Consider the following 22,878-nt stretch of genomic DNA (forward strand, 5'->3'; position numbering starts at 1 on the left):
CTACATAGGAATGTTTGATACCACTATCATGTAACCTATAATATAAAGCTTACAGTTGCCTTGGAACTATCTCTTTAAGAGTTACTCTTAAAAACAAAATATCGTTTAAATTATACACTTATCTTCTAGTAATGTCTAAACAGTTCTCTAAAAATCTGCTTTTATTATTTAGAAATCCCCCAACACCACCAATAAAAAAAAATTTGAGTCCCAAAATTCACGATTCTCCAGAAATTGAAAAAATAAATTCAATTCATATATCATGCTAAAATGAATACACTGTGATTGAAATGACATTTCCTTTAGAATTTATTTTACAAAAATAATTTCTATCCTCAAAATGTTTTTTATTAAAGCACCTGCTGGAATTTGATGTCATGCTTTGTTAAGGAAACAGAAAGTCTCCATGGATGGGGCAGAGGTGGGGGGATGAGGCAGAGAGCAGCTCAGAGCTCCAGAGCAGAAATGAGCAAACTAATGTGGAGAGAGGGTGGCAGGACATATGGCAAAATGGCAGGAGCTCCCCTACCCCTCTCTGTTGTTCCCAACACTACCATTCCCTAGGACTGGGCACAATGCCATATCTTCCCCTTTATTATTCTGCGGCTACTCTGAGCACATGGAAATACATTCAATAAATGTTAATATAATTGACGGTCTTCACTGTCATCATTTTTGCCATTCTAAGCTGCTTAGCTGCCAGTAGAAATGTATCCTTTTGTACCACCATGAGAAGGCTGCCAAGGTTTTTCAAGACAACTATATCTCATGTGCAATGTAGCTCAGCTATCCATCTTTAGATCTAATTTTTTTTAATTAATTGGATGCTTAACTAATTGTTCGATAAATGCAACTGAAGGGGGCAGGGAATAGGAATATTGTATCTTCCTAAGTCAAACACTAACAACCCTTAGTATATTAAGGCTTGAAAGGAACCTATGAATGGGGAGTAACAAAAATATGAAACAAGAAGTGACCTTTACAACTGATACCACTGTTAGAAATCTTATGGGGAACAAAAAGCCATTTTAATCACATTGGGAATCCCCCCCTCTATGTAAATTTACATTTTATTACTTTGTGGGCAGAAAAAATTTAATTTTATATGAGTCCCACTATTCAGTACTTTGCATCTGTGTGATTTTTGGATGCTGAAAATTTGCAAGTGTGTTAGCAGACCTACTCCATTTTGTAATATACAATTCTGAGGTGATATATTTAAAAATCAAAAGTGACTTACATTTGCTGAAAGTTGAGATGTCAGGGTAGCAACTTTTTCTTGAGATGCAACCAGCTCTCTCCGTAGTTTATGAATTTGCTAAATGGAACAAAAAATATTTCAATGTGTTAGTGGATTGTTACTTAAAACTACAAATTCTATCCAAGGAGGCAAATACTATATTAACTCATTTAACCACAACTGTATTAGTACTAATTCCTAAAACTATGAACACCATCTATCCAATAACTATAAAATGTCAGGAGCAAACTGGGACTCAAATATGCAATCAAAGGATGTTTACTTCGTCTACTTGCAACCCTGCGGGACTCAAGATGCAATTTACTTTCTCCATGGATTTTTTTCCCCTCCTGAAAAATTTTGGTAATAAAATTCAGGTAGAAATTTTTAAAATTAAATATGCATCTTTTTTTAGCAAAAGATAATGTTATTTTTCTGAAAATCTCAGGGATTTTTCTGTGTGCATACATTTTTATCTTCTAAGGGTTGGCAAGTTCTCAAAAGCTGTAGAATAGTAGTACCTGAAAGTTGGGTTTAATTCAACATTTAATGAGTCCATATTTAAAAATAATTTTATGGGATGGAGTTGTAATGATTTACAGAGAAGCCTTCTAAAATATTTACTATATTGTCTTTTATTAACTGAGGTATTATTAACTCCTAGCAGAAATGCTTTATAGATATCTGCGGCTTCAAAATAAGAGGGAAATGACTAGTATCACACAACTAAATAGATGAACCAACAAACTAATTATTCTAAAATGTTTTCCTTTTTATTTAACAATTTAACAAAACTGATATAAAGGATGATGGAAAGCATATCATATCATATTTAAAATCTTTATAAGTATTTTTGGCAGTCTAATCAAAATATCTCATGTTGCCAGGAAATTTGAAGAGTGATTAGTAAGGCAAAACAATTACGACCATATAAAATAGGTCCTGAAAGTCTATTTCTGGACTCAAGAGAATTCAGCTACTTAAGATGCCAAACATACTACTGTGATGTTTCTCATTTCTTAAAATATAAGTTCCCTATTGTTAGAACTGGGCTTTTGGAATGCTGTCTCAGTTTGAAAGAACATTCTGGACATTGTTCATTAAGAGTCCTTCTCCCACCCCAACCCTGCCCGCCCCCCCCCCCCCCCCCCCCCGCAACAAAACATTTTGTGGAAAAGAAATAGTGGTCAATATTTAAAGTCTCTAAACAAGGAAAAAAAGAAAGAAAGAAAGAAAGAGAGAGGGGAAGGAGGGAGATCTCTTCACTGGAAGCAGAGACTCCATTTTATTTGCATTTTTACAAAAGAGCTATACCCCAGATGTACATGATGATGACTATAAATAGTTTCAGAAAGCAGACATCTCATATTTTCAGATCAGTACAGACTGAAAGAGGCTTTCTCAAATTAATTGTCTATTATTATTATATGATTCTAGTTCCTTTAAGATATAACTCAGGAAACTGTAATTTAAATGATATTTTCCCAAACATATGACCCACTATAGTACATAAGCAATAAATACAGAACGGCCTAACCAGCACCAAGGCAAATAGATGTAGCATTTCTATATCCCAGTAGCTATGTAATAATAACATTAGAAACACTGCCATGTCCACATGATGGAAAGAAAACAGTTTAGGTTTTTAAACATCAAATTCACTCTTTGGTCTAGAGATTGTAAAAATGAATTGTATAATCAATAATTTTTCAGTATTTCAGACATAGCAAAATGCTTCTTTAAGAGTTCATGAAACAGGACTTCAAAGGAAAGACATTCCATTACAAAGCCTGATGCTCAGACATTTATTTTATTTTCTCTGTGGTGTGATTGCTTCAATGCAAACCTATCAAAAAATGATCACCTCACCTTGAATAAAATCCTAATTAAACTCTTTCTGCTCTCATTCATACAGAAGTTAAGAAAAAGAATGTTTTCCCAGGTTGCACTTTGATTTGTACATGACTGCAACCAAGTATGCATTTGTGAAATTTGATTAGAATAATATACTACCCTAGATATAAAATAGTGAAAAGAGGGAGTATAGTCAATGCACAAAATAGTTAGGCTGGGATGTAAGTGTCTGTTTCAGGGAGGACTGCTGCCTCAGACTCAGTGTGTCCATTAATCCATGCAGATGGTCTCACAGTTTGGGGTTAGGAGAGAGACTAATTAAATATTTTACAAATTCATTCATTCATCCATGATTTAATGAGCATATACTAATAAAGACAACTTATTGGTTAATGATTTAAGATTAAATCTAGAACATGAGAGGGAAATCTGCTTCTAAACATTTCATTTTATTTCTTTTTAAGAGGTAATAGCTAAGACCATTCCCAGCTAGCTGGCTGGCTTTTCTGTGTCTCTGTAGTTATGTTATTGTATCACAGAGCCCTCTAGTGGCAACAACACTCATTGCATCATAAACGGAAATGATCAAACACAAAAATGTTTTTTAAGTTTTTTTTTTTACCTCTGAATGAGCCTTTTCTTCAGCCTGCAAAAGATATAAGGAAAATAAATTTAACAATAAAGTTAGTGTCAATTCATTTCACATTAACAAATGAATAAAAAAATTACTGTGCATTTAAAATGTCTTTAGGATCTAATGTAAGATCAAGCAAAATACATTCAATGATTCAATTAATGAGTAAGAATAGGATACTATAAGACTTAAAATGAATATTCCTTTATATGTAATATGAGTTATTTAAAAATATAGATAATTTAACCCTTGGATTTGTAATATGACTTGAAAGAAAGGATAGAATTAAAAAATGCTAAGATTTAGACCAAAAACAACAGAAATGAAATAATTACAAAATTATACTCTAAAAAAGATAGGCACAGGGGCTGGGGTTGTAGCTCAGCAGTAGAGCTCTTGCCTAGCATGTGCGAGGCTCTGGATTTGATCCTGAGCACCACACACACACACACACAAAATAAATAAATAAAATAAAGGTATTATGTTCAACTACAATTAAAAAAATATTTAAAAATATTTAAAAATGTAATATTGTTTTTTTCATAGATATTTTAAAAAATGGACTCCATTAAATTATACAGAGCCTTAGAAAAGATTTAGGAGTAAGAATTTTGTTCTGTGACTTACAGATCATAAAGAATATCAAATAATGTTGGGGGAAAATGCTGACCTCTACTGATAATCACAGCAAATAAAGTTTATTCATTTCTATCTTTTATTTTCCCTAATAATCCTTAATTAAACTTATTGGGCTGCAAGTCATCAAGACACTAAAGCATTCAGTGATAAGGTGGCAATAAAAGTATCTTTGGTTGTGCTTCTGTAGGAACTTGCAGGGTGTTTTTGATCTCAGTACAGAAAATTCCTAGCTCTGCTTTTTTCCCCCCTTCATGCTGGGCTGCAAAATACCAGAAAATGAGTTATGTGCACCATTACATTGGTAAAGCTTTCTCAATCTAGAAAAGGCTGGAGAATGCATAATATCCCTGAACAGTAAGTCTGTTCATTACTGTAAGCAGAAACAAAGCTGAAAAATAATTTCTTTGCTACTATTTCTATTTTTGGGTATTTCCTGATTAATCAATACAAAAACATCTTAAGTTTTATTATTCTTTTCCTCCAGATAATAAAAATAAACAAAACAATAACTCTCAGGATACATTTCATGCATAAAGATCTCTTTTAACCTGAGTTTTGTCTTTCCTGCATTTTCTCCACCTTTAAAAAATGTCAAATGATAAAATAATAAAGTGATAAAGTGGCTAACCTATAGAATCATAATAGCCTTTATAAGAAAACACTGTTTGAAAAGCAACAGTGACATAAACCTTCGTTTTACATCCCATGTTCAGCATTTTAAGTGAAGATAGTTTTTAATTCTAATAATTTCAAGGCTTCATATACAGTTTGGTTTTGGAATTAAAATTAAGCAAGGAATCTTAATTTAAGTGTTTCATTGCTTTAAGCACACAGCACAATTAAAACTGACTTAATTTTCCCTAGTATGTTATATGTTTCTTGTTAGTTTGTTTATATTGTTTTTAGGTTTGTTAGAATTATATAAAACTGGTAAAGGTTTGTAACTATCTCATGTATTGGAAGAAATAGATATATTTCATTTAAAATATAAGAAACAGATTGCAGAATTACATCGGTTACACATCCACGTTTTTGTATACGGGGTAAAAATGGGAGTTCATAACCCACTTGAATCAAATGTATGAAATATGATATGTCAAGAGCTATGTAAAAAAATAAAATATAAGAAACATGCTCATCACATTTTTTATTAAAATACCCCAAAGTTGCATATGTTAAAAGTAAGCATAACCATTATTAATTCTACATACACTGCAGGGCATGACTTTTCTCACTATTGATTTCTCAAAGCTATCATTTTTGTTAATCCTTGCCCTCTTTCACACTCTATGGTTATTAATAGTAGGTAGGTATGACCCTCAAGTTGAAGGTATGAGCTAGAATCTTAATATTATATTTTTTTTCAGTGGTTTAGGAGTGGGATTAATGATACCATGATGGAATTTGATTACTTACCACATTTTACTGATGGTTCTGATGCAAGACTAATGTCCTTAAGGATGGTAAACAACATAAAACACCTTGCCTAAATTAAAATATATCTGTTGACTCTTTATTCTGTAAGCCATTATATGGCCATTTATTTATCCATTCAAACTTATGGAAACCACTTCAGTGTTATCCATGTGTTAGGTAATAGGCTAAGGAGCTATTCAAGGAATCAAACAGGATCCTTGTTCTCATGAAAAAAGTATAAATTTGAATCCAAGTGCAGAATGGCTCCAGTAAAAATTTAATATACAGTAAATAAAAAAACTAACAGCTCCAATAAAGATCTAATATAATATCAATCAAAAATCATCTTCTCATGGATCATGAATTTAAATACCTAACAGGATGGATGGATAGCTGTTTGTATGTGTGTATGTATATATACTACACACATACATACATAATAGAGAATGAAAAGAGGTTCTAAATATTTTTTAAGAAATAACACAACCTTCCTAGGTTATCTTTTATTTTCCACTTTCTAATAGAGATATAGAAAGTGAGGAGCATTTCTCTCCTATGAATAATGCAACAGCACAATGACAACTAGCAACCCAAACTTAGCTTGAGTGTCAAGAAGAGGAGGTATTGGAGGTTGTGGCTTGCCTGAGAGCATGTGCCACCACCCAAGGTGACTACTAGAAACATGGAGGATGTGTTGCTAGATATTCCAGTTATTTGGAAAAGGATTTTCAAGTGTGGATTTTAGGGGGAATGTTCCAGATTTCACAGTGCTGGCTTAGATTTAAAAACAAACATAAACTCTAAAGTTTCCAAACTCCTTGGCAGATCAGATTGGGTCTGTGATTTCTAAACAGTTTGCAGAAATCCCATGGGACAGATGGAGTAGATTTGGCTGATGTTTTCAAATTTTATTTTATAGGTGTAATCCAAAGAAATTGGGCAACTTGCCTGATGCCACATAGTAATTACTGATCGAACCAGATAAGAAGACAAATCAACTAAATCTTTATCCAAAAACTTATGAAGGTGTGAATAATAGTAATTAATTGCTGTTTCATTTCATGGTTTGAAAAACACTTTCACAGATATTTTAATGCCAGTTTAATCCTAGTGCATGATTGTGGGGAATGGAAAGAGAGTGACTCCTCCTTATTCTGCCTCCCCAACCTGAATTGCCCTCAAATATGCATTTTTTGAATTATTTCACTATAGTCATTTTAAATATGTAGGTTCCATCATTTCTAATACATTTTAAATTTCCATCATTTCCAATACAGCTAATTTAATAACTGACTAATAATATCACTTTGTCTCATAGCTTGATCATCTAACTCATTCATTTTATGCTAAACACAGGGTCTACTTCAGTTCTGAATGTTCAAAACACTTTAACATTTAAGCTTAAAGAAAATAAGTGAAAAAATCCCTATTGTCTTTAATACTTAAATGTTAAGTATAGGCTCTTTATTTTAACGTCTGTTCCTGTTCACATTATATTTTTAATACAGTACTTTTCACCAATACTTCCTAATTGTTTTCATGATTTAGACATCCTACTCCTATTTTCCTATATTTAAAAACATTTATTATTTTTCATTTTTGTTCAACATATATTAATTTTACACATTAATTGGTTTCAGTGTGATATTTCCACACATAAATACACTGTGCACTGGTCCAACCAACCTCCCTTTATTCATCCTTCTTTAATTTTTAAATTTATCCCCTTTGCTCCCTATAAACTTGAACTATTTAATCTCAGTCACCAGGTTTATGTACCTATTTAAATTTAGATTAATTAAAATAAACAATACAGTTCCTCAGTCACACACACTAGACACATTTAAAATAACCAATAGCAACCTACTGCTAGTATTAGCCAGTGCAGATGGGGACATTTTTAATATCCCAGAAAATTTTAGTGGACTCTGGTCTAATTAGTGGAATGTGGACTAATGCATTATCTCTTGTTCCTTAAACACATGCTCTTTTTCTTCTTTCTCAGCTTCATAAAGGAAGTTTTATCCACATATTGTTATTGCATTTATTTAAATTATGATTACAACTATGCTCCATCTTTTGCTGTTATATAGAGATTGAAATTATAGTGATTTAAGTCATAATACATATCATAAATGAGTAACAATATTAGATCAACAGGAGAAATACAATCTTAACATATTTAATGTGTTTTTAAAATATACTTTTACATTTATTATTTCTTTATTCATTAGTCTACATATCTTCCTTTATAGAACTTAATGGCAATTTTAATCATTAAAAGGAGAAATAAGAAAAATAATGTCTACATTGATGGATGATTGTGAATGTCTTTTTTTATTTTTATTTTTATTTTTTTTTCACATCTTTTTTTTTAAATTTTTTATTGTTGGCTGTTCAAAACATTACATAGTTCTTGATATATCATATTTCACACTTTGATTCAAGTAGGTTATGAGCTCCCATTTTTACCCCATATACAGATTGCAGAATCACATCAGTTACACATCCATTGATTTACATATTGCCATACTAGTGTCTGTTGTGTTCTGCTGCCTTTCCTATCCTCTACTATCCCCTCTCCCCTCCCCTCTCCTCCCCTCTTCTCTCTCTGCCCCCTCTACTGACATTCATTTGTCCCCCTTGTATTATTTTTCCCTTTCCCCTCACTTCCTCTTGTATGTACTTTTGTATAACTCTGAGGGTCTCCTTCCATTTCCATGCAATTTCCCTTCTCTCTTCCTTTCCCTCCCACCTCTCATCCCTGTTTAATGTTAATCTTCTTCTCATGCTCTTCGTCCCTACTCTGTTCTTAGTTACTCTCCTTATATCAAAGAAGACATTTGGCATTTGTTTTTTAGGGATTGGCTAGCTTCACTTAGCATAATCTGCTCTAATGCCATCCATTTCCCTGTAAATTCTATGATTTTGTCATTTTTTAATGCAGAGTAATACTCCATTGTGTATAAATGCCACATTTTTTTTTTATCCATTCATCTATTGAAGGGCATCTAGGTTGGTTCCACAGTTTTGCTATTGTGAATTGTGCTGCTATGAACATGGATGTAGCAGTGTCCCTGTAGCATGCTCTTTTTAGGTCTTTAGGGAATAGACCGAGAAGGGGAATAGCTGGGTCAAATGGTGGCTCCATTCCCAGCTTTCCAAGAAATCTCCATACTGCTTTCCAAATTGGCTGCACCAATCTGCAGTCCCACCAGCAATGTACAAGTGTACCCTTTTCCCCACATCCTCGCCAGCACTTGTTGTTGTTTGACTTCATAATGGCTGCCAATCTAACTGGAGTGAGATGGCAAAAGAAACAATAAGAGAGGTAAATAGAGAGCCTACATCCTGGGAACAAATCTTTACTCCTCACACTTCAGATAGAGCCCTAATATCCAGAGTATACAAAGAACTCAAAAAATTAGACAATAAGAGAACAAACAACCCAATCAACAAATGGGCCAAGGACCTGAACAGACACTTCTCAGAGGAGGACATACAATCAATCAACAAGTACATGAAAAAATGCTCACCATCTCTAGCAGTCAGAGAAATGCAAATCAAAACCACCCTAAGATACCATCTCACTCCAGTGAATGTCTTTTTTTAAAGCAATAAATATGCATGATTACTTTGCAAACAAAAGGCTTTAACATTTAAGCCTAATGAAAATAAGTGAAAAAATCCATATTGTCCTTAACACTTAATTGCTCAGTGGGAGTCAAAGGCTACAGACTTTTGTAAACCTTTCAACACAGGATTAAGAATTACTCATAGCACTCAAGTCTCATAGAGACTTAGGAAACTGCTTTAATATCCTGCCTGTTACCAGGGCATAAAGGAAGCTTCTTATAAAACCTAACTTCCTGTAGGCTTTTTTAAAGATAAAATTATATTTAATGGACAGAAAACTCATTTTGGCAAAAGTGAACTATAATTTCACACACTGGGAAAAGAATTTGAAACACTGGCTTTCCTCTTCTAAGGAACAGTTTTTTTGGCTTGGGGCACAGTTCAAGGGGAAAGTGTGTGTTTCCCATGCAGGAGGACCTGGGTTGGATCCTTAGCAGCAAAAATATTTTTTAAAAAAATTCTTTTAAATCATACTTAAAAAAAATCTCTAGTTCTTCCAGAACAGTCTTTATAAAAAATGAACTTAAAATAAAAAAAGTTGAAAAAATATCATAGAACAATTAATTCATGAGTCAGAGAATCAAACAAAGGAAAACAAACATTATGAAAATATGATAAATCATAGTTCATGGTTTCAGGGACTCCCTGTCATACCCCAAAGGACTGTATGAAATTCAGTTTTACATCCACTCATTGATTATAATGAATCAAGTGAAAATATATACTAGTGGGTCACAGAGGGATTGATGGAGTACTTGCCAGCTTAACGGATATAGAGTGGCTTAGAGTATGCCTTTATGTGGCCACACCACTTCTGTGTAAATGTCAATCTACTTAATCATCTATGCATGGTACAGGCAGAAGCTTTTTATTCTCATTTAATACTTACTGTAGAGTAAAGAGAAGAAGTGCTGGAAACCAATGATAACGAAGAGCCATGAACTAGAGAAAACAAGAACAACAGATTTAAAATACTCATGTCTACTCATAAAACCTAGGCCTTAACTAAAAAAGTAAAGAACAGGTGGCTAGGGAAATAACATTAACAGCTAGCTGTAAGATTCTGAGAATAAGTTTGTATATGATTTGGATCTAAAATATTCCCCTATGAGTTTGTATGTTAGGCAATATAATAATGCTCAGAGATGAAAAGATGAGATTATGAGAGCTATAATTTTCAGTAGATTAAGCCCCTTAGTGCATTACTATCTGAATGGACCACTGGGTGGTAATTGTAGGCAAGTAGGGCTTGGTTGGAGGAAGTAGGTCACTGGGGGCATGACTTTGGACTTTATCTGTCTCTAGCTCCTTCCTGCCCCAGACTCTGCTTCCTAGCTGCCATGATCTGAGAAGCTTTCCTCCATCATGCCCTTCTGCTATGATGTTCTACCTTGCCTTAGGTTCAGAGCAATGGGGTTGGCTGATTATGGACTGAATCTTTGAAACTGTGAGCCCATAAGTTATTGTCAGGCAGTTTGGTCACAGTGTGAAAAACAGACCAACATAGTCTGTAATGATTTTTTGGAAGTCAAGATGTTGAGACATGAAAAGATCCCATACTCTTCCCTAAAGTATCTCATTCACCAATTTATAGATAGAAGTGGACAAGCATGAGCATTAAAAGCATGTTTTACACAATATGAAAAGTATAAATTCTCATACAGTAAATAGAAAATCATAAAACTAAAAAAAAATTTTCATAAGCTTTTAAAATTTTTAAAAATACTTTGTGTTTATTCATTTAATTTCATTTTATCCAACAAAGATCCATTTTCAGAAATTTTCTTTATATACTTTCAGGTATATAAGCATTTTTTTCCAAGTAGCTATTTCAATAGTCAGTTATAATAAATTGATCTATGTTTTTTAAATTTAGAATAATGGTTTTTTAAAAAATTTTAGTTATATATAAATACTTCTTATTTTAAGGTGGTATCTCAGAAAAAATAAGAATGGAAATGATATGCTGTTTTTTATTTATCAAAATGCCATCTTAAACAATCAAAGTCTACTTTTGTCTTTTGTACTTCCAATGTTTTAAATCCAAAAGGTGGATAAAATTGAACTTAATATGATTTGCAAAAATCCCCTTTTTTATGATGGGATAATGTAGTTATTTCTTCTAACTTATTTCTTAAATAAACATTAGTTGAGCACACACAGTGTGACAGGTCCTTGCTAGATCTTGGAACTACAAAATGAATACGAAACAATGATAGGTGCCCCAAGATAATTAGAAAGAAAACATTAAAAATAATCACAACAGAGCAACATAAGTGTTATTACTATCAATGCTTTGGTACTATAAGAATTCATAGGAAGTGAATTAAAAATATATAAAGTGAGTCAAAAGAAGAATAAAGAACACCACCAGAATTCTAACTTGGGTAATATTATCATTCTATGAGATATACAAAATATTAGTCTTTAAATCAATTATTCTTTTTCAAAGCACATTCTTTCAACTTCTGATTCATTTATATGACTCATTTTCAAACAAAGAGTACTGGCCTGGTGTATCAGAAGGAAGATGGACAATGAGTTAGGAAATTATGCAAGTATTATTTATAGGTGTGTGACCTTATAGTTTATAGCTTAGTCTCTTCATCTGTTAGCATGCACACTGGGCAAGATGTTAATAAAAAACTTCTCTTCTAGTTCAATAATTCATTAATTCTAGATCACAATCAAATAATAATAATAGTTCAGTGTCCAGTGCATGAGCATCAAAAATCCATCTCACCTACTCAAGCTGGCTTTTAGCAATTCAATTAAGCTTCCTAATGCAAGGCTGGAATTTCCCAGCATAAAACCATCATTCTATTTGTAAGTGAGGCACTCTAGGACATGAACTGTATGCTAAGCAAATTGTTTTTAAAGTATTATGAAAGGTCTATATGTGACAGAATGACATATCCATTTCAGAGAAATAATGTCCTTACAGGTCAGATTACTTATAGTTCATCTACTACACAGTAGAATCAGCTGATTCACCAGGGTATATATAATTCACTGTTTGCCACAGTGAACTCAGTAGTTTGGTTAATATCCTAAAAGGTAGATGTAAATATTGTTAACTGATTTAGTGCCAGCATATTAAATGTACAATGATGACCTGAAAAATATAAGACAATTCTCTTAACCGCCTAAAACTTTAGTCAGAAGATGTTTTAAATAAGAAATTCCCTGGGACAGAATTACGGAAGCAGAAATTAGGACTAATGAAGTTAAGAAATTAGCCCAATTCAAACAATAAATAAATTGATGGTTAGATGTTTAAACCTTGCTATGTTTCGAGACTGAAGTTTTCCTTTTATGCATAACTATTAAGATGAGGATGGTTGCTTTCATTCTTATCAGTTTGGATTTCTATATTTGGTTTTCTTTTAACCATAGCTGATATATTATAACATGTATCTCACATGTTTAATTTATAGATAATTTAAAAATCATTCATTAAATAAAAGAAACACATCTCTCATATTATTAAGTTTGGTTTTTGAAGTCATACAGTTTAGGAAAATATATACACTTAAATAGCTATTATGCTTATTGAGGTTTAAAAGATTTACAGGGAGTATCACATAATACATATAGCTAAAAAGACATGTTTTAGGATAGTGTGAATTTTATTGCCAATTGGTAAAAGAAAAAAAAACTGTTAAAAAGCAAATATAGTACAGTAGGAATTCTAAAATTAAATGGTAAAATACTAACACCAGAGGAAGTTTCTGAGAATAAAAGTCAACAACATGTGATAGTCTGTAAGATAATTATTCTGGCTTGTGTATCTTTATGGCTTGTAAACTGAGATGTCAAACAAAATATTTGCTCTAATATTTGACACATCTGCGTAACAGTCTCTAAAATTCTGCATATTTCTATAAGAGAACATTGGATTTATTGTAAATTGTCTTACAGCCAAGTATTCATCTAAACAAATTCTGGCATATATAAAAATTCATAATGTACAGAAGATCCTGCAGAATAAAACTTTCAGCTCTAGGGTTTAAGTGAGGCTTCCACTTACTCATTTACTTCTTCTTCAGGAATCTTTGTGCTGTGGGCAATGGGACAGTTTTTCCTCTGACAGTTAAGTAAAAGTCTTATCTTCATCTTCCCTATCCCTAAACTTACCTTCTTCCATGCTGTCTCTGAATGATCCTGAATGACTGATGGCCCGTGGCCTTTCCTCCAGAGAAGTGGCACTCCCACAAAGCTGGGAGTCATCATAGAGATCAAAGGAAGAGTCCTGGGCTGGGATGCTGTTGGAGCGCATCATGCTGGGCCCAGGGAGGTTAAACTGAGACAGATTGGTTGGACTCACTGAAAAAGAAAGCATATGCAGTCTGTTACTCCAGGGCTTGACTGATGAAAATAGAAAGTTGAAAAAAAAAAGTGAGAATTCATCCCAGTTCTTAGAGAAACATGAATTTATAGGGTGTCCCTATTAAAGCAGGCCAAGAGTCTGTCTCTGAATTGCCAATCACTATCACCAGAGTCCCTCTTTTCCTCTGGAAATTTTATGGCAAGCAGTATGTCAGTTTGTCAGGCAACAGTAAACAAAACCACCAACTCACCTCTACTGTCCACACTAGAAATACAGTAACATGTTATTTTCTGCACACAGTTATGAAAAAAAAAGATTGTTTTTCTACAGTCTACAGGCTTCATTTTAGAGAAAAACCACCAATTTACTGGGAAAAGAAAAATAGAAAAGAAAGTAAAATATAAAAAAATATAAATTTACCAAGAAGAAATTTTAGATACTTCTAGGCAAAGGCTTTCTTTCAGTCATTCTGAGTTGTGAATTTATGTAAGTTCATGGTTGGTACTTCCATTATTATGAAAATTAGGTTATAAAGAGGATGAATAAAATAAACTTTTCCTTTATATGAAATATAATGTAATGTACATGGTATCTGTAAACCTGTCATAAAGTGAATCATAGAAAAACTATTTTCTACTGAGTCTAAGAAGAGAATACCACAATGAGACTCTCAAAAAAATCACAAACAGATTTTGTTTCCAAGGAAGTATCTTAAGTCTGTAATGTAAAAGTTTATTTCTTATAAATAAGAATTTATTTTCAATAGAAAATATTTATTTAAGAATTTATTTTCAATGGCTTGTTGCCATCTAGTGCTAGTGGTTTTCAACAATTTAGGCCAAATGAGAATCATTAATTTAAAGAAAGATGTGATTGATTTAATGTATGGGACATTTGAAATACAGTTTTGAAATATGGAATAAAATTATAGCAGACAAATTGAGAAACTTTTTTTTTTAAAAGAAAAGCAAGTTTATTACTGATTTATGAGGAAACTTCTGAACTTCTTAAGCTATGAAGGAAACAGCTGAGTCCTCTCAGAACCTTGGAAAATGCATGCCAAAGCCTTGGAGTTGATCTGGTATTTCAGAACTTCCTATATTTTCTTCTTTCATGCAGGCTTTATACTTCTTAATATAATTAATGGCTCTCACAATAAGGTAAAATTGGAAGAGTGTTCCCGGAAGTAATTCAAGGGGTATACCTCCTGTATTCCAGGTACTGTGCTAGACATTTCATAGTCATTAACTGAATCATCACACAGACTAACCCTCTGATAGAGATAGCATGAATTAAAGTAAAAAAAAAAAAAAAAACACAGGACAATGAATGAAATCTATGTGTGCATGTGAAAAACATAATAAAGAAGAAACTATGTATTTCTAAAATTTATAATATATTAGAAGGAAGAAGGAATGGAAATGGAGAAGGAGGAAGATTGAGGGAGAGAGAGGAAGAGAAAGAACAAGAGAACAGACCTATTTTCGGGTATATTCCTTTAGACATGAGTTCTAGTTCAGTATGGTCACAGTTAACAGGCACTAGGACATTCGAAATTTGAATGTTAACTTTTTTTTTTTTTGGCAGAGTGGTGTACCCTGGATTGAACTCAGGGGTACTTGACCACTGAGCCACATCCCTAGCCTATTTTTGTATTTTATTTAGAGACAGGGTCTCACTGAGTTGCATAGTGCCTCACCATTGCTGAGGCTGGCTTTGAACTCAAGATCCTCCTGTCTCAGCCTCCAGAGTCACTGGGATGAATGTTAATGTTTAAGGTACCTGGATTTGTGTAAATCACTCTATGGTGGGACTACATACATTATGAATTAACGCTTGTGAAATGAATGCTTTCAACTTATCTACAAATGCATTACTTTAATATATGTATCTAGAGGCTAGAAGGCCATTTTGTTCACAGTTTGGCTTTGTATAATTGTTACCAAAATGATTACAGAGGTATCCAAGAGAAGTGTCTTCCTTTTCTATTTTTTACATGATGGTTTTTAATTCTGAAGACATGCTATTTTTGAGAATTTTTCTATTACTGATTTTTCATTAATGCATATTAATTACACAGAATGGTGGGTTTAATTATGGTACATTCATACATGCAAAAAGCATTTTGAGCATTTTCATCCCCATTACCCATCTTAATGTCCCTCCTTCCCCATTCCATTCCTCTCCACTAATTCTCTTCCTCCAGTATTCACCTTGTTTTTTTCCCCTCCAAATTCTATATGAGAGGAAACTTGTGATAGCTTGTCTTTCTAGTTTGGGCTTATTTCACCTAACATGATCATCTCTAGTTCCATCCATTTTCCATCAAATGAATGACTCCATTGTATATATGGACCATGTTTCTTTATCCATTCATTTGTTGGTGGACACAGGTTTCCATAACTTGGCAGCATGGATGTTCAGCTCCCTCTATGGTATGCTGACTTTATTTCTATATCAAGGTAGATATATAGCTTGGATCATCACATATATCTGGATCATTTCAAAACATAATGCGTTACTCATTCAAAGTGACTCATTAATGGGGCTTATAGTGGTCTTTAAAGGGCATAATTGGATTTACAAAGACTTTTGATAATGTTTCTACTGAAAATATACTCATAGTATTTAAGAATATTCATTTAAGGTAATATCATGGGAAGCCTTTCTTCATTTTGTTTTCATGCTAAATTTGAATAGAAAGATAAAATATGATATGGTCCCTGATTTCAAGAGCAGCCAATAGGGAAGGTGATTGAAAGGTAGAAAGTTTATATGCAAAATATACCAAGAAGAGTTACATAACAGAAGGCAAAAGTAACAAAGAAAAAGAGAATTTTTGTAAATGGGACAGAAAGTGGTAAAGGGATTATAGTTATACTTTCTATCCACTTCAAATATCCCCATCTCAACCTTTCAGTTTCTTCATTAATAAATAAATAAAATAAAGGTAGAATAAGTGGCTTCTAAGATTCATTCAAAGCCAGAAGACACATAAAACTTCCCAAATAGGAGAAAAATAGATGTAGATGTATGTAAGGGAACAGGAGTCTATTGGCCTGTCTTAAATTGAATGTGTAGTCATAGCTTTTATTAAAATTATGTATTTATTTGTGGTGATTTGTGGAGAATGGGGACAGAAAATACCTCCAAGTACCTTTGCTAGACATTTACCAATGAGTTTTTGATATTGTTTTAAATGAGAAAAGTGATGTCATATGGATTATAATTTTAAATTAGTTTGTGAAATCTGGATGTACAACTAAGACCAGTAATTGAAGATTCGGGAAATTTTTATGTGATCTTTTAAAGTAAGTATATGAAAAATATTTCTAGATTCACACAGTTTCTGTCATTGGTGAGTTTAGAGCAGAAGCTAGAGATGTCATGAAAATTTACATATTAAATGAATGACTGAACCAGATGTGTGTCTCAATGGTGAGCTTCTGTACTTCCATAAATATAAAAGAAACAGTTCATTTGGAATGGGGTGAAGGGCATTTTCGGAGAGGGTAACAGAGGAGTGTTATAAGGTGAAGTGACCCTTGAGAGCAAAAGCACAGAATCTGCTCCGATACAAGGTGCTTAACAATTACTCTGTGTGCAAAGAAATCATCTAATATATAGAACTGGGAAGTGACAGGCTGATATCAATGCTTCTGCATGGTAACCCTTGCAGCAAGGTGAACAATGAATCTAAGCGATTCTCATCACTCATGGGCATGTCACCATTCACCAGGTTATGAGATACCTCATAATAACTGTGAACAATTCAAAATGCTGTTTCATCCCCAGACTTATTTTGTTTACATAAGTTATATCTGATATTACTTCTTGAGTGGAAGTGGATGCTGTTAAACCTAGCATGTAAGGAACTACACACAAACCATAGTTTACTTTAGCTGTAGCTCATAGTAATCTACTGACAATGACATAAATTCAGTGTTCTTAAATTTCTAATAATTTCTTATACGTGATTTTTATAGTAATATTTATAAAAACCTTTATATACTAACACATTTTTCAAAATAAGAGTATTCCAACTCTTGAATGTTAGTTATAATCATGTATATTACAGATCATTCAGAAAAGATAATGATCTCACTGAAAACAGGTGATGTCAAAAGTAGCTGCAGGAAATACTATACCTATTCAAGTTCAATAGTTAAATTTTATGTAGTTTTAAGAATTTAATAATAAAGTAACTTTAATTTATGGTTACATTTTAATAGTAACCCATATTTTTGCCAAATAAATAGAAGTTCAGGTGATCTGGAAATATCATCAAAACTTGTTATTTTCATGTTTTGAGAATTAGCTTTATTTTTTTTCTTTGTAATTTGCCAGCATAGAGAACAGGGAATACCTAATCTGAAGCCACATATGCTTATAAAATGTTAATAAGCCCTGGGGAATGCACTGACATGGATAGGAAGGTCTTCTTCCATATATCTCAATGGGTGAAAATGTTGAGGGATAGGAGAGAAGAGGCAGTAAGATCATTTTGAAATCCACTGAAACTGTCCAGGGTTAAAGTTTCAGCAAGAGTAATGCCACCAAAGAGAGAGGAATATAGTACTTTCAAATTTTTAAAAATAAAAATTATAAGTTTTGGTCTACTGAAAAGTGTACAATATGAAGGGTGGATGGTGTTGTTTTGAATAAACCTGTCGATTACACTGAGATTTTGCACTAAAGGAGTTGAAGAAGCGTGAAAAAAAGAGAGCTTACGGCAGGTGGATGTAGCTACATAGCCTAGGACATGGATGCGGTTTAATTTTAAAGCTCAAAAAGATCTGGAAGTGAAAGAAATGTTGATTGAAAGGGTAAAAATTAAAGTTGTGGATGAGGACATAGAAATTGTGTTTAGGATGAGAAAGATGTCTAAATAAAAAACTCTGTAATTACATAAAGATGAGGAGTAAATGTGGATGAAGTACATTGGGCAGGGTTTATGCTTAAAGCCTGGAACAATGATTAACATAGTCGTTTTCACTTTCAAAAGTAACCTAGTTTTTACTAAAATGATAAAACCGCATTAAGATGAGCCCTTGCAGAAAGAGAATTATAGTTGGAAAAGTATTAGGAGAATCAAGAAGGTAAGCTTGGTTTCTACAGCAATAAAAAATAAGGGACATATTTGATAAGTAGTTTTCAAAATAAGGCATTAAAGTTCTATCAAAAGAGTCTGTTATCAATCAGTAAAAGTATAATTTACATTTCATATCGTGCTTTAAATCTTTGAACACTATGTAATGAAAAGTATTCTCAAGTGTGTCATACATCAATTTTTATCACATTTGTTTAAAAATATTGGATTTAGCCGACATATTAAGTTCAATTTGGAATAAACTTATCTTTGTGCAAATATTTGACATTTTTGGTAAGACATTGATTCAAATGTCATAGTTGTACATGAGTCTCTCTAAAACCTAAACTGTGAATCTCCTTCACATTAAATTGTGCAGTTGCTATTTTGTGAATTATACCTAATTAAATGTAGACAAAGTTCAGGCATATATTGTAAGTTTTTTATTTCTTTAGAAAATAATGGAAGAAATGAATTTAACAATAATAATAATAGTGGGGAAAATGATGAATAGTCAACTAATCAAATTAATGTTAATCAATGAAAAAGTTGATAGGGGATATAAGGTACTAAGTAAGTCTATAGCATTTGGGTTGATTTGGGATTGTTTTAGATATTCTATGAAATTAGATTTTGTTTCATATTTCAAGGTCCCTACAAAAATATTTTTCAATATTTTTAATTTTTTTAGAGTTAACATGTTAGGTTTTTGTATTTTCTTTTTACATTTGCTATGTTTTATAACAATTATTCAAATGTTTGACAGTATAAGGCAAAAAAAAAAAATCTCATTGCTGTGTAGATTTAGCAACCAAAACTTGGTGTTGTTAAGAATTCATTAGCCCAAATGAAATCAGTACCAAATAATTTCTTTTCATTGTTAAAATACCTATTTGGTATAGTGAGAAGAATTAGAAATGAAACAGGCTTTAGTTCTGACTGGGCTGAAAAGTTGAAAAGTCAAAATTATTGAAGAATGTGGACTATGTACGTGGACATGATTAGAAAAAAAAATTTTCAATTGAAAAGAGAACAAACAGTGTGACTACTTCATATTCAACTTTGTAAAAGAAATACATTTTTAAAGTCACTGGATCTATTAAATGATAACTGGTGTTATTTCAACTTATTTGTTTTGTCACTCTTTCCTGTGTTTTCTATGATGTATTTGCAAAATGAACTTTGAAAATGTTCATAGAAGTTATCTTTCAGTCATGTGATTATATATTTTTTCTCTTTAATTATTTCTATTTTTCTATTTCTCCATAAAACTATTATCTTTTTATAAGGATTTTTAACATTTTAAACAAAAATAAGGAAATGTTTTAATAATGGTTTTAAAGAGGATTCTAAGACACAATGGAAAGGTACTTGGGTTTGAGGTCAGGTTCTGGAGTATTTTTTTTTTTTAATGGTGCTGGGAATTGAACCCAGGGCCTTGTGCATGCAAGAAAAGCATTCTACCACCTGAGCTATATTCCCACAGAGGCCAGGTTCTGGGACTGATGCCTGCCTCTGCCTCTTACTAATAGTGGAACTGTTTTCAAGTCAAATTACCTCTCTGAGTCTCTGGAGCATAGGCTGCTAAATCACAACAGTATTGTCCATTTAAAGCATTTGTCATGAACAATAAATGACATAGTCTGGGAACAGTAAATTACCATTACCATGCAAATAATTTTTTTATGGAGAGATACCAGGGCTCCTGTGAGAGTGAATCATAAGAGGAACAAAACACAGTTATGTGGTAGAATATTTTACCCAAGTTAGAAAAGTGGTATTTTCCTGTAGCAGAAGATGACATGGCAGAAGGGGAGACCAGAGGTGACTGGTTGCCAGTATCCTGCAGCCCTCCGGTGGAATGAGAACGCAGCCACTCTTTGCCTTCTTCTTGGTTGGCCTGCCGAGATGATGGGGTATATCTGCAAAACAGCACAGCTAAGATACTTCAGCACATCTACAAGGGCAAGGCAATACCAGGACAGGAAAACAATTGAGAGGAGCTTACTATTCAGACTGAACAACAATCTCAAACAGATTGGATCTAATTAGAATTGCTCAATTCTTCCAGATGATTTGACACCATCTGTTTGAATCCCACAGGAAAAAAAATAAAGGCATTTGAGAAGAAAATTATGCTTCTGTGAGATATGAAGTTGAAAATCAATGAGCAGACAGCCAAGTTAACTGAGGAGAACCCAAAAGCGCAGTGCTTAGAAGGATGTGAGAGGGTGAAGACACAGACTAAAAATGGTGGACAGTGGTAGGCAGAAGCAAGGGAAGGGAAGTGATGGTCACAGAAAGGCATGAAATGGGACACAAACTAATGCCCATTTTTTTTTTTTAAAAGGAGTAGTAGTTATTTGGTTAAAATGCCACTTGATATCATGTCTGGATTAAAAAGGAAGGAAAAGAAATGTGCTCACTTTATTGGAAAATAAATTTCTAGAACATAATATTGAAATACGATATTGACAGGCATTTGCTATCTAACAAATTTGAGAGAAAAAACATAATGGGGAAGACCTAGTTTGGCCAGTACTCACTGTTTCACCAGAGTAATTAAATTCTTAGCACCAAAGAGCAATTGATTTATCCTGCTCATAGTTCTACACCTCCACTACTAGTTTATTCTATGTCTCCTCCTCAGGAAACTGTATGCAGTAAAATATGGCAATGAATTAAAATTTAACTTTAATTTTTATTATGAACTGAATAATTATTTTGAGATTCTTAAATTGTATTGAATTAATTCAGATTTAAATGCATCTGAACCTGGGAAAAATTGAAATTAAGACTTTTGAGGTTTTATCCAAAAATCGATACCTTCATTGTAGTACTTGTTCTGTGATGATGAAAATACATTTTCTTTGATTCAAATTACAGCATCCTTCAACCTTTCATCATTACTGGCCACATGTGCAGACTAGATGGGTTTTGAGGTTTTGCAAGCATATGCCTCCAAGATGTAGAAGTTAGGAAAGTCATTTTATAAATATTTGGAGGAGTTAAGTTCTTCATTCTATAAAAGTTGCTGCCCACCAAAACCAAGGCTTGGGACAAGTGCTTTGAGAACTTCAAAATAGTGGTAATTATACTGAAATTACTTTGAGGCACCATCTCAATCTCTACTAATATCTCTTCCTAAGGGCCATCTCACCCACTCTCTGGACCAGAGAAAAGATTGAGATTACAAGTGATTTCACCCTCAATGTCAGGTGCTACATTGCAAACAAAGAAATAGAGAGGAAGAGAGACAGCACACAAAGTTAACATAACAACAGAAAAAGGAAGCAATTGTGCTGAGATAAATATATACCTTAGTCCCTTTTTGGGTAGTGTATTTCTGTCAAGCTGCATGCTGTTAAAACAAAGAAAACCCCTAAGGACATAATGTAAACAAAACTTCCAAATTATACAACCAACAAAAAATGATTCTCCAAACTACACAAAATAACTGGTAACACATATATATCAAAGTTTAACTCACTGAAAAAGGCCAACAGAGGGTGACAAAATGTCTACTGCTCCCAATGTTCCTTTCCAACCCCATACCATCAATGGTAATATAGTGACAGTATTATTAGTAGATTAAATGATATGTTAGCATAATTGCCCTCTCGATTGTATTTACCTAACACTGTGGTATCTTTCCCTTTCCTTTGCAACTAACTAGACTTTTGCTATGACCTCTCCTGCAGGGGAACCGTAGAGGTGGCAATAAAATAGATGTGCCTGAAGTTAAAGTGACAAGTTCCAGTGGTCAGAAAGGATGAAAAGCACCACTTAAAATCATCTTTTGTCTTCACATTATTTTTAATAAAAGCAGAGGTATTAAGTATTTCCCATTTACATATAAGAGAAAAAGACTAATAATGAGAATTTCCTTAAAACAATGTTTCTGATATTATGTATTTAAATATTTTAATGAAATTAAGCATTACTATTTTTTAGAAATCATCAATTGAGTATTTAAAGAACTATAAAATTTATCATCTCTTTTTAAAAGTATTTTCAATGGGTCATAGGAGGGGATGAAA

At 32.9% G+C, this 22,878-nt stretch overlaps 1 protein-coding gene across 1 annotated transcript in view; it reads right to left on the reverse strand.

The window, feature by feature from the left end:
• Nav3 (neuron navigator 3) overlaps nucleotides 1-22,878 on the reverse strand; it is a 342,152-nt gene that overhangs the window by 58,899 nt on the left and 260,375 nt on the right. Inside the window, exons 17-22 of the mRNA XM_027928253.2 lie at nucleotides 22,158-22,199; nucleotides 20,600-20,760; nucleotides 13,557-13,745; nucleotides 10,309-10,361; nucleotides 3,717-3,740; nucleotides 1,241-1,318 (exon numbers count right to left, since the gene is read on the reverse strand). Of these exons, the coding sequence (XP_027784054.2) occupies nucleotides 1,241-1,318; nucleotides 3,717-3,740; nucleotides 10,309-10,361; nucleotides 13,557-13,745; nucleotides 20,600-20,760; nucleotides 22,158-22,199 (547 nt within the window). The remainder of the gene's footprint in view (nucleotides 1-1,240; nucleotides 1,319-3,716; nucleotides 3,741-10,308; nucleotides 10,362-13,556; nucleotides 13,746-20,599; nucleotides 20,761-22,157; nucleotides 22,200-22,878) is intronic.

This window comes from Marmota flaviventris, chromosome 3 (genome assembly GCF_047511675.1).
Source record: "Marmota flaviventris isolate mMarFla1 chromosome 3, mMarFla1.hap1, whole genome shotgun sequence".
In the NCBI taxonomy this organism is placed as follows: Eukaryota; Metazoa; Chordata; class Mammalia; order Rodentia; family Sciuridae; genus Marmota; species Marmota flaviventris.